Source organism: Tigriopus californicus, chromosome 11, assembly GCF_007210705.1.
Source record: "Tigriopus californicus strain San Diego chromosome 11, Tcal_SD_v2.1, whole genome shotgun sequence".
Lineage (NCBI taxonomy): Eukaryota > Metazoa > Arthropoda > Copepoda > Harpacticoida > Harpacticidae > Tigriopus > Tigriopus californicus.
In genome coordinates this window covers 9,153,383-9,165,825 of record NC_081450.1, presented here as the reverse complement: position 1 = coordinate 9,165,825, position 12,443 = coordinate 9,153,383, and the positions used below count along the sequence as shown (strand labels likewise).

At 40.9% G+C, this 12,443-nt stretch overlaps 3 protein-coding genes across 3 annotated transcripts; all 3 read right to left on the bottom strand.

The window, feature by feature from the left end:
• Positions 1 to 328: 328 nt before the first annotated feature.
• LOC131890102 (leupaxin-like) lies at positions 329 to 1,396 on the bottom strand. Its single transcript, XM_059239380.1, has 2 exons — positions 1,166 to 1,396; positions 329 to 1,087 (listed from the first exon to the last, which is right to left on the bottom strand). Exons 1-2 carry the CDS (start codon positions 1,225 to 1,227, stop codon positions 535 to 537), a joined length of 615 nt encoding a protein of 204 aa, XP_059095363.1. The 5' UTR covers positions 1,228 to 1,396; the 3' UTR covers positions 329 to 534.
• Positions 1,397 to 3,029: 1,633 nt separating this feature from the next.
• Positions 3,030 to 5,244, bottom strand: LOC131890524 (leupaxin-like). Its single transcript, XM_059239880.1, has 3 exons — positions 4,576 to 5,244; positions 3,862 to 4,492; positions 3,030 to 3,791 (listed from the first exon to the last, which is right to left on the bottom strand). Exons 1-3 carry the CDS (start codon positions 4,734 to 4,736, stop codon positions 3,156 to 3,158), a joined length of 1,428 nt encoding a protein of 475 aa, XP_059095863.1. The 5' UTR covers positions 4,737 to 5,244; the 3' UTR covers positions 3,030 to 3,155.
• A 3,577-nt stretch (positions 5,245 to 8,821) lies between these two features.
• On the bottom strand, positions 8,822 to 11,769 carry LOC131890093 (uncharacterized). Its single transcript, XM_059239372.1, has one exon. It carries the CDS (start codon positions 11,655 to 11,657, stop codon positions 10,650 to 10,652), a length of 1,008 nt encoding a protein of 335 aa, XP_059095355.1. The 5' UTR covers positions 11,658 to 11,769; the 3' UTR covers positions 8,822 to 10,649.
• Between the last annotated feature and the right edge of the window lie 674 nt (positions 11,770 to 12,443).

Genomic DNA, 12,443 nt, shown 5'->3' with positions numbered 1-12,443 from the left:
AAAACTCGCAATAATCTTGGCGGCTTATTGATTTTGTTGGTACTAAATGTGCCTTAACAATGCAACTATTCCTATGAAAGCGAATTTTAGAAGAATGTAGAGTAACATTTTGAATTATGCAAAGCGAATATGAAAAATTAGACTCTTGCCTTATTTTTGAATCGGTAGGATCTAGAGGACTTGTCTAGTAAGATCACATAGTAATTTCATGGAAAGATCTTACGAGGTTTTGAGAGCGAGGGTGCACAGTTACCGAACAAAACGACCAAATGCATTATTCGCATTTGCGGAAAGATTGTAAAACGACAAACCGCAAGAAGCCAAAATAGACAGTGTTTTTAAATCATTTATTCATTAAAATGGACGCAGAACAAGTACAGTTCAACGTCTGCAATCAAAATTGTTATACGTACTTTTAAAAATTACGATTGTCAAGAACTTGAAAAAGACATGCGGACAATGGAATTGATGATGGTTGTCAACCTTACCATGGTTGGGTGCTCTTAAAAAAGATTATAGTTCCCATCGACAGTGCTATCCAAAAAGCCTGTTGAAGCACATGTTACAAAAGGGTTTGTCCTCCCGTTCCTTGAACGTGCCTTGGTTCAACTGCTTCAAACAAAAGGAACACACAAAATGCTCGGGATGGAATTTCCGGAACATGGCCGTGATGCATCGGCCTTGAATTTCCCCCTGACAAGCCGCACAGGTGTAGTAGTTGAGTTCAACTTTTGGCAATTCTGGTTGAGGAATAGGTTCAATTTCTTGTTCTATAGCTTCCTCAGGAGCTCGGATGATATTGCCGCCTTGATTGGTCTTCTTGAAATGCTCGAATAAAACCGGGGTAGAGGGAACAGCCATCAAGTTTTTGGGGATCTCTACCCCTTTCCACTTCACCATACACTCATCCAGAGAGCTGGCCAATTCGTCCACTTCGATCCAATTATCAATTGATATTTCTTGGTATTCTCTTTTATTTTCCAATTCTTCCTTATAGAGAACCCCATTTTTGGAAACAGATTGGGAACGGCTATGGTCCATCCAGCGGGATTCTGCTTTAGATTCCATTGTTCTTTGGCCTGAGATCCTAAAACACGAGAAATTCACGTAAACGCCCTTAATTTCTAGACACAAGCACCAATCGGACCATTGAGCTCATACTCACTTGGAATGTTTCATTTCTTCAAGGAGATTTTCCAAGTCATGATAACGATTTTGTGGGTCCATTTAGGCAATTTCACACTTATTTCTTCCCCAGATGTGAACACTTGAAATTAACAGAATGAATCTCCGTCACTCAGTCAGTGATTCAGTCAGTCGCTCACTCGCTAGTTTCGTCAGTCAGGCGGGACTTGCAAAGGGCAGGAGATTCGTTCTTTTGGTGCCCCTACATCCACTCGGGCCTTTAGAAGCAAAAAAACAAGGCGCACGTTTTGTCAATTTTGTTGTAAGTATATTCGTACGTACGTACATTCATAGTCCACTAGTAAAGACACCTTGCTTGGGGTTTGAGCTGTGGAGCTCCTCCTGCTTTGGGCTTCGGCCCCCATCACCAAGCAGTATAGTAGAATTCCGTGAAGGAGGCAGGCCCTCTTTACTCTCCGTAGGTGAACGAGTCTTGGGCAGATGCTGGTTGGTGTCTTTGACTTAACCATCTGTTGCTATTTTTGATTTTTGCTCGGAAATGATGTTGTTATTCAAAACTCTTCCTGATTAGCTATACTCTTGGAATTGTTAAACAAAATATAACTTCCGCGTTTTTGACAAGAGAGAGTGGTAACCATCTTGGCGACCTCAGATAACGCTGCGCTTTTCTGCCAAATATCGGTTTTGATTATTTATATTTTAAAGTTATCCATTGATACTTTGTTCACGCGCGCAAACTTCAAAACAAATGTTATGCTCCTCTTTTAAGATTGCCACATCCAAGAAGTTCGTTTTTAACACTGATCACCCGCGGTTTGAGACCTACCATTACAATTTACTCGACCAATGGGCCTGAGATTTGATGCAAATTTAAGAGTTTTTTTTGTTGTGGGCATATATAGACAACAAAGTTGTCATTACGGTTATAGAGTGAAAATATTCAAACTTGAACCATATCAAAGCGAAACGGGGAAACTGAAATATAAATGACACAAAAAGACATGTTCCAATGTTTAAATTTATTTAGCCTACGGAAGCTCTGATTTTCATTCGAGCGATTACCTTATGTTTGAACAATCCTGAATATGGCATGGCTTTTGTCCATTGACTACGAAACCAAGAAAAACAGAATTATCCTGACTTCAAGGGATGAGTTTTTAGAAGCTTTAGTCCCATTACATGAAATTTTTCAGTACAAGCTAACCAAATAAATTAAAAAAAAAACAAGTAATTCTTTATTATAATTTTTGTTGTTCTAGGTCACCTGGTTAATGAGATGTACCATGTTTATGGCTGTCCGAACTTACATTAAACCTTGAGGGTGTGGCGACCTTGCTCCTGCTCGCCTTATGCTCTCGCTTCTTCAACTCACTGTGATATATATAGCTAGGAACTCTAAGAAATAAAACAGTCTAATCAACTACCATCTACCGACTCAATATGTCCGCTACAAGGGTTTCAGTAGGTGAGAAAAATTCCCCCAATCATTTTTTTTGTCTCAAAATACACAAAAACGAGCCTCTAAAGGATAAATGTAAAGGAGCATGAAAAATATATATACTCCTTTTCCCGGTCATAGAGAGTTCTTGTCAACTTCGGCGTTTGCTCTAGTCTAAGTCTCTGCAATAATTAGCTCTCGTGGGGAAAAAGGGGGAGAATCTCCCAAAAGGTTGTATATTCGTTAGTACAATGGCATCTTGGCACAAACATGTGTCAAGCTTTCATTTGGGCCAATAATAGTGCTTTTATTAGCAACAGTTCAAAAATGAGTGAGTTAAACGGAAAAACCAGTTACGAAACGGGTTCCCCCTCCCCGAAAAATGGCGTGTTCAGTAATTTGTCCCAAAACTGGCAAATAAAAAAGCAAACAGACAGGGAGCAGATATGGTTCATCAAATGTATTTGATAGTTCGCTTACTGCAGTATCAAAAGGCATAAATAAAATATGTTACGATCTTGGCCACACTCGTAATCCAATAAAGGAGATCAACTACGGTGTGTTCCAATCATCAGCCGAATAATCTGCCATGGCATTCATGGCAATAAGGACGTTCGTTACTTTCCTTGAACGTCCCCCTATTCAACTGTTTCAAGCAGAAAGAACACACAAAATGCTCGGGATGGTACTTCTTGAACATGGCCGTGATGCAACGGCCAGAAATGGCCTTGTGGCATCCGGCGCACAACGAACCTCGTAAGGAATGGTAATGGGTCTCGCAATAAGGCTTGCCATTGTGTTCAAAGTAGTTTCCATTTAGGAACGGAGTGGAGCATTCTTCACACACGAAACAATCCATGTGCCAATGCTGATCCAAGGACGAGATGAAGTTGTCCTCGATCGGTTGGACACACTTGCCGCACTTTGGCAGAAATCGGCCTTGAAAGCACGTTTGACAGAATGGCTGTCCATTTTTTTCGTGGTAGCAATCGTCACCAAACGGTTTATGGCAGGAAGAACAAGCGAAGCATTCGGGGTGCCACGTTTGGTCCAAAGCCGACACACACTTGTTCAGAATGGCTTTCTTGCAATTGGCACATCGGGGCGAGAACAAAGCATGGTAATCGATCTCACAATAGGCTTGACTATCTCTTTCAAAATAGGTCTCCAATCCCAAAGCTTTGTCACAATGGAAACAGGTGAAATGCTGGAACAAAGCGATCAGACTGATATGAAACGGCTCACATAGGTGGACATTTTTTCGGCGATTGACTTACCTCCGGATGCCATGGCCGCCCAAGTGCCGTGACCACTTGACCTAAAATGGGCTTAGTACATTTATAGCAGACGCCCTTGGGAGAAGAAGTCACCCCTTGTGTGTTCATGTCAATGTGCAGGTTATCCAGCATTTCGTCCAAGAGTCGAGGATGAGGGGTAGTCTTGGATTCAACCCTGCCCAATGAATTCATGAGATCATCCAGTTCCTTGGTGGCACTGGAAGCCGCCGTAACGGTCTGATGGGCGGCTGCCCCATGACCGTTATCGTTGGAGGTGGAAGACGAACTGATCGAGCGGTCCAGGGTCTTGGTGGTGATCCCACTGGAGAAGGACTTGCCCGTGGTCGAAATCTCCACATGCCGGTTCAAAACAGCCTGACTTTTCGAGGTTTCTTGAATAGGCAGCACGTACTCCTCCGGACCGGGGGACGTGGATTGAGAGTCTTCCCAAATGCCATAACCCACATATTCCCACTTGCTCTGATCTAAATTCGACTTTTCAGTTAGGATGTTGTCCTCAAATTGTCTTTTTTTAATGAGTGTGGAGGTCGATTCCAACTCTCGAATCACATCTTTCCGGAGACTGTCTTGAACCACGGCATAGCCATCGGCAGACACGACAGGTAAGCCACTAAAAAAAAAACGTTACTATCATTGTTGGGTTGGGTTGATCTTATTAATGATCAACACCTCAGATTAAAGTTTAACCCTTACCTGCTAGAATTAGATGAAAGAGGCGACCTATATGGAAGACGGCCTCCGGACTTGCCTGGTTCTTGGGCCAGTTCCTCAGGGTGGTGTCGAGCTTGGCAAGTGCGCTCCAGATCTTGGAGTAACGAGTCCAAATCGGAAGTGGGCGAAGAGTTGGTCATCATTCTTTACCGCGAGGCAGAGGCAGAGGCAGAGGTAGAGGTGGGGCGGAGAGGCTGGCAATGAAGTTCCACCCACGTAAGTTTCGAACGCTAATGGTTGTTGTTGTTGTTGTTGTTGCTCAAAATGCTGGTGCTAGTGCCCCTACTGCTGAATGTTGATGATAAGAAGAAGAGCTAAAGCTGAGCTGACCTTGAGTCAGCCAGTAGATGGACGTTCCGAGGAATCTTGCCCCTCCCGTTAGATGATGATGATGATGATGATGATGCTTTGAACTCGGCTAGCTGCCCACCGACCGACCGACAATGGTTGATCACGACCCACAGGGCCAAGGAACGGCGAAATGACACCTCGGCCAGCCTGAATTAGCATAAGAGTACACGGGAAGAGTACACGGGTACACGGGAGGTACGAGGATGAAGACAACAAAACATCATAAGCGAGGTGTAGGAGGCGAGAAGGAACTCCATCCAGGAGTTTGAAGTCTCTGGTGACTCAGTCCGATGTAGCATGGGTGTAGTATGTGGTATGCCTTGTCAGCTTGCACGTCTTTGAGGCTGACAATGCCAGCCAGCTGCCCCACTTCTAAAGCGATGATATGAATTGAGACTACTCGTGAACTCTGGAGGCAGGAAGCGACAAGTTCTACCGAGTTAGGCCATTGAGTTGATAAGACAACCCCTTACGGATAATGAAATTAGCTACAAGTACACACAGGTGTAATACCTTTAAGAATAGTGTTTTTTCCCAATTATTTCATGGCATATTGCTTAATCTTCAAAACAAAGACAGCATTTCATCAATGTTGGTGCTTCAAATGGAGTCATGGAAAAATATGTTGCCTTCTTTGGATGTGAATGACATTCCCAGAATGAACCCCATTGTTTCATATCAATTAAAAGAAAGCTATTTTTTGCCAGGGTTAGAGAGTTGACCCTGGTCTGGCCAACAAAGCTAGTCTTCACACCATCCATTTCTAAATTCCAATAGGCATTGTCATATCCAGTAAGAGATTATTCTTCCTTTGTGGGCATGGTTAGCATCTACGCATTTCCTTTTGAGAAAGATCAGGGAGGAGAATCAAACTGAAACCATGCTAGCCACTACAACACATGTCTGCCAGAAAGTTAACATCCAGTACCTTATTCAAATGGCATCTAGACCATGACTGGATACCAAAAGCACTCTCTGACAAAATGGTGAACATGAAATTCAGTTTCAGCGCAATTTCTTGTTTTCAAGGGAATACCTATTAAATAGTGCCAAGTAATTGTACTTTCAAGCTTTTGCATGATATTTATATGCCTAATTCAAAACAACTATCATCAATGGAAGCAATCACGTGATTTTTCAAGTATCTGGTCCTATTTTATTGGTATGAACTGATATATAGACAGCAAGTTTAGGCCTAACTTGGCAGGAAAGGTCTGGTGATCTCAAAAGAGTGACGCTCCCTTGATATAGTATCCTTACCCAGGGACTCTAAAAAGAAAAAGCGACACGGCTTTCTCTTGCCCGCCAAGTTGGGCCATTGAGTTGAATTAAGACAGTAACACTGGCATCAATAAAACAAATGTATTATGTAGCATGGGTAATCTTAAGTGTTTTTTAGCAAATAATGCGCTCTTTGATATACAACTCTGTTCATAAACTTAATCTTTCTGAAATGCTTTTGAAATTCAAAAGAATAAATGGAACGCCCATGAACATCAAGTTAACCAAAAGCAATCAATTTGTCTTTAGATTCAGTGAAATATGGCGCAAAACTGGCTCAAAAAGACAGGTAGATAAAAAATCAACATGAATCATTTTATTAATTGATGAGGAACTTAAACTGACGAGCTATAAAAGAAATGGATGGAATAGGCAATAAAAGTACATGTACATAAATGATGACATATAACCCAATGCCTCATAAAGATAACACTGTCAACTCTTTTTGCTCTACATCCAGAAATGAATGAGTTAGAAGAACCCAACAAAATGAACATGTTTGGTGTAATTCGGTGAACGCACTATCAAATTGGCTCAATACCACAATGCTATTTGCTTAGACAAGCATGAAAAATGAAATAAATGTCAAAACTCAATGCATGCAAAGTGCGGTTTGGCTGGGCATGTTGTCTTCAATTTTACTCCATGGAATAACGTCAGTTGTTCAAGAAAGCATTTACTTGACATGTGATGAAAATGAACAGTAGATTTACATGTTTTTTTGCCATGCCATTTGACAGTGCTGGGAGTTAAAAACGTTCTAGTCATGAGTCTAAACAACAACAATGTTAGTAGAGTTTTGGCAAATGAATGGGCAATCATGATCAAAAATAGAGCTAACATCATCATCTCTAGTAAAATTTATGAAATTGTTGAAAATTATGTTACTAGAAATTAGTTAGAAGTTTGACTGATACCTTTTAGACAGTGGTGTGTAAGGAAGACTGGTGCTAAATTGCTAAATAAGGTTCTCCTGACATGCTATGAAGCAAAAAAATACTCCCTCCTTTGTCCTACCATAAACATTGATTACCTGGAAGCTCTACTAGAATCATGGAATTTGGGCAAGAAATGCAAATGGATCAATTGATATGAAAATGGAAAACTGGCCCAAGTAAATAATCCCTTTAATTGCTGAATAGAAATCAATGCCAATTTTGTTCAAAATTGTGCCCAAATTGAGCATTTACTTTTCAGGAAAACAACCCTTCCAACAATAGATGGCAATAACTCTTGATATTAAGGACGCCAACTTAAAAACTTTTTCTTTACATTGGATCAAGAAGAAACAAGAGATGAACATAATGAGGTGATAGGCAAGGCTTGAACCACTTTTTAAGAAAAAGTAGTGCTTTACCATTATTCTTTTGAAAAAGTAACTCGTTACCCTTTTGATACCATTATGGTTACTTTTGTAGAAAAGAGAGCGGCCTGAAACTGCAAAAAAAAGGCTTTAAGCGCTTGTTTTAACCTGTCAGAGCAGTCAGAGCTTCCCAAGATTATTCATTGATCCCATCAGTAGTACATAAATAAGCCATTGCCTTTGAGTCAGAGCTCTAAAAAATTCTGACCATCCACCAAAGACCATCTCAGAGTCACGTGAAAACAATCTTCAAATTACACGACATTCTACCTCAAAGTTGGAACACCACTGGCACACATCAGGGATTATTCGGCCGTCAGAGGTCGCGTAGGGAGAGAGTACCTAAAAACCCAGGATGACTCAATGATCAGCTCACAATAGCCCCCTTATGCTGGACAAAATATGTTTTATGTTCTGCACTTCTCAGGGTGCTTTGCCATTCAGCCTCTGCCAAATAAAGGGCTATCAAAATCTTATTTATAATCAATGCCCTTATACAACCTGACTCAGGCAGTATATGAACATCAGTTTTAGTTTGAGCCACAAGAAGCTAGATTGCCAATTGAAAAAAAACTGGAAATAAACAGGCTACAACGGGCCCCCAAAGGTAGCAAATTTGAAATTGCTTTCCCAAAGCTTCCAAAATCGAACGGTCTTTCCCTCAATCTGGTCATCCTGAAGAAATTGTTGTCAAATTATTTTCAGCCAGGCTTGCCAGGTAGCATTTTTTTAATGCTAATTTTTGAAAACTAGCATTATTTCAAGTCCACTAGCATAGGATTTTTTTTTATTAGCATTGGTCTGGTTTTTAGCATTAAACTAGCATTATTTGCATGCTCCAAGCATTGTGAAACCTTGTCTAGCATTTTAGCATTTTCCTAGCATTATTTCACTGAAAAAATGAGCAAAAGAGAAGAAAAGCAAAAAAAAAAATCTCACAAGGGAACTATATTTGGCGGTGTTAACAAGGCTTTTTCGTTGGATCCCTTTCCCATTCCATGAAATTGATACACTGTAGCCAGCCACAAGGGATTTCCATGCGAATGTTTACTTTACATTAAGCAAGCAAAATGATTTATTCTAATTGCTTCTCAATTTAAAGGGAGATTTAGCCAAATTTCTGTTTGGAACCAGATTTTTGGCACACAAAAAGATTTTGAGGTGGCTAATAGAAATCAAAAACTTGATTAAAATGGTCAGGGCGTGTATAAGGACGAATTACCAATCCTTAAGTAAATGTAAGCATGGTTTATTCACTATAATATTCAAACAAACATAAATATTTTGGTCAGTTTCATTGTACTCAGAAAAGTATTCCCCCCACACATTTGAGGTAAACCAAATCGCAATATCAAAAAAATAATAAAATCGAAGAGACAGACAACAATTGCGCTCTATGGATAAAGAAACTTATTGCAGCTCTTGCTAATGTCCACTTTGAAGCATGTTGCACAATAAAAAAAGAAATCGTCTTATTTTCATGATCCAATCTCACCCAAGAAGAACATTTTTTGGCCATAAGATCAATTTAATTGTGTGTAAAAAAACCTTGTTCAAATCCTGAAAACACATTTTTGCTCAAAAAAAAACCTTGTCACTTTTTCGTGTCCCCTTATAAGTCTCGGGTTTCAAAATTAGGAGAATATCATAAACACATCTGCATCAGTTTTTACTGCCAGGTTTTGCTTTAGATTTTTGTGGGTTTTTTTTTTTTTGTAAAAGTAGAATCTTCAAGATGTTGCTTGAACATACCCTGTGAAAGAGTTCTAAATATAATTGAATTGCAAAAACTGAAATTCTTTACAAGCACCATAAATAATTTGCTTTTCTTTAAAAAAAAAAGTAGCATTGTTCTAGCATTTTCGAATTCCAATTAGCATTTTTTTACCATTGATTTTGCACGAGCAAGCTTTGCTGGCTGAAAAAAAACCCTGGCCAGCCTGCCTTCAGTTATTAATGCTTGTGAAGCTTTCCATGGTAAACGTTGTTCTCTACCGATTAGTTGGCGGTGCTACTTTTTTAAACTTAACCTAACCTAACCTTACCTAACCCAACCTAACCTAACACGATATTAATAGCCCTTAAACTCTCTCCAAACCGTTCTAACAGTTTGTCACAAATTTAAAAATGAACACCGCCGACTAATCGGTGGAGAATAACGTTTATCAGCTTTCCATCAATATCAAATGGTCTTGGAGAGTAGGCTTCAATGCACGAGAAAAGGAAAGCGAAACGTACGAGCCAAGTCCCTGTACAAGGCGTTTTGTTCAACCCGTAACTTAAGTTCTAGGCCGTGCAACTTTTGCTTTGTTGCGACATCTCCTTTCTAGTTCACCCTAGTGACAAAGATTAGGACGTGGTCTCGACGTTGCCATTTAATGGGAAATGCCAGTGTTAGGAATTGACCCTGATCCCTGGGACCATGCCCTTTTAACATGGTCAAGTTTTGTGATCGCACACCATGCACCATATTCAGATGACAGGCCAAGTGAGAGGGCTGCCATCTGACTTTTAAAAAATCAGCCTGGAGAGAAGATTCTTGCATTGTTCATGCTGCCTCTCATGCAGTCTCCCAGACCTTTCCTTAGGAAATTTTTAGACGCTAACTGCTCCCACAGGCGGAGAACCAAAACTGATACCGGACTTGAAATTGCATATCGGAATTCGGACATGGGTGACGTTATGGATGGCTTCGCTGGCCTGTTGAGGTGCACCCTCCGACCCTAGCACCCCCAACCCCCTTTAAAAATATTCTTGACTGGTATACATTATACCGTAAAGAGGTAATCGTTGTTATTTCCAAATCGCTACCACCTTTCCAGAGGAAACTGATAGTCATACATAAAAGTTATATCTAGTACGTTACTCGTTGAATGGAGCTATTATTAAGTTAGTTTTTGCGTTAATGGCCAATTCACTTTCTAGTCGACGCCAGCAAATTATCGATGATCGAAGCAGACGTGGGATCACACATCTTGATACTCGAATCATACGGTGGAACTTTTAATTGTTTACTATGTCATCGTTAAGTGTGTATTATTTCTTCAAAATCTTCTCAATATCAAGGAAAATCTTGTATATTTGAAAGCACTTGACGAGCCATGGCTCCAAATGTGTGGTTATAGTTCCAAACATTCACCTCGTCAAATTCCATAATCCCACTCTGATTTTGATCCCCCGGGGTCAGATACTCGCGGTGTCTGAATAATAAATGTACAGTGTAGTATTTTCGCCACTGGTCCCACATCATTTCATAAAGTTCATGGGCCAACCCTTGTACTCCTAACAAAACCGGCTCTCGATGGACCAAGTCCGGACACTGCCGTAAAACTGTAGTGGTGAGAAGTTCTCCGCTATTGTAATACCACAATGAGGGTCGATAATCCCGATACGACTCCAACCACACTCGGCCAAAGTAACTTTGGGGCTCAAAAAAAAGGGCTTGTGTGCCCACAAACTGTCCCTCAGGCCAGCCCACCACCGCCGGATAATATCTCAATGGGTCCAAACTTTGGACCACAAATGTGTCTTGGTCCAGAAAGATGCCGCCCTCTTTGACGGCCACATGCAGGCGGTACACATCCGTGGCGTGAAAAGCGCTGCCGAGTCGTACCCCAAACACGTGGGTCGGACGGCGAGTAGTGCGGAATTCTACGGTCAGAGGGAAATTTCGCCGCAAAACTCGGACGAAGCGGTCCTGATCAAGTTCGGTCGTGTTGACATTGGTGTGAATGATGACCCTCTCGGGTCTGTGATTGATTAAGGCTGAAGCAATGCACACGAACGAGACAAATGAGAAGTTTGGAGTGTTAAAATGGACAAAATGCACGTGATTGGGCACCACAAAGTGATCCTGGAACGCAGCTGAATGGGTGGCACATGGATGGTCGGAGTTGGGACCGGATTGGAGCCCATCCAGGTTGTGACTGATCTCGATCTGAGTACAATAGTAGAGAATAAGAAGTAGAAGTAGGAAGGAGACAATGAAGAGAGGCCACAGGAACGATTTGGCGGTTAGTTTACAGGATAGGCTTTTGAGCATATGGCGAAGGTACAGCTCACCGCTCATGATAATAGGTCATGGTTTTCAAAATCAATCAATGTATGAACCACACATAATGTTCAAAATTAGGGTCATTTTTCCACTTTCTTTGTTTACATAGCTTTAGGGTGACGATCGTGTTTTTGCGTCCATTGTCTTAAGAGATTCTCATTTCGGACTTTAGCGAAGTTTTGGAATTTATGTGGTGCCCTGATTGAAAATAGCTTCAAAAATGTTACTTTTACGCCGATCAATTATGATAGGTGCCCTTTATTGTCTTTTGGGCTGCCGCTACTTGATAAATTTATATGATCTGTTCCAATCATGATCACTGAAAATGAAATTCAGAGATTCTCTAGACGAAGCGAAATTATCTTCGAGTAAAACACCCTCTGTAATACTCCACCATATAAGTCATGGAACTGACAAGGTCATAGCCATCAAGTCATGGTCGCCCTGTACTAAAAATCTACACACTTCAGAGTCAGCAGAACATTGTCGAGCGCTCTACCTTTTAAAAAACATTAGGAAACATCATTTCCGGGTGTATAACTCAAATGGACAAGATTATTCACTTACCTATGTCGTAGTTTTGCTTGACAAATCATTTTTTGCCAACCTAATCATCACAGGGGGACTTTTCCCGCCTCAACTATCCAGATCCTTGATCCAGATCGTTCAAATATATAGAGATCTCTAATGTTATGAATGGAGCTGGAAGTCAGCTGATGCTGCAGTTAGTTGCTGCAGTTACTCAATCCCCCCATTTTCTTGGCTTACCTTTTACTTGTTACGTCCCTCCGTCCTCCAATC

Coding starts and splice junctions, on each gene's coding strand:
- LOC131890102 (XM_059239380.1), bottom strand. CDS start 1,227: ATGGACCCACAAAATCGTTATCATGACTTGGAAAATCTCCTTGAAGAA. Junction 1,088..1,165: donor GAAGAAATGAAACATTCCAA/GTGAGTATGAGC, acceptor CTCGTGTTTTAG/GATCTCAGGCCAAAGAACAA.
- LOC131890524 (XM_059239880.1), bottom strand. CDS start 4,736: ATGATGACCAACTCTTCGCCCACTTCCGATTTGGACTCGTTACTCCAA. Junction 4,493..4,575: donor CTTTCATCTAATTCTAGCAG/GTAAGGGTTAAA, acceptor TTTTTTTTTTAG/TGGCTTACCTGTCGTGTCTG. Junction 3,792..3,861: donor GGCGGCCATGGCATCCGGAG/GTAAGTCAATCG, acceptor GCTTTGTTCCAG/CATTTCACCTGTTTCCATTG.
- LOC131890093 (XM_059239372.1), bottom strand. CDS start 11,657: ATGAGCGGTGAGCTGTACCTTCGCCATATGCTCAAAAGCCTATCCTGT.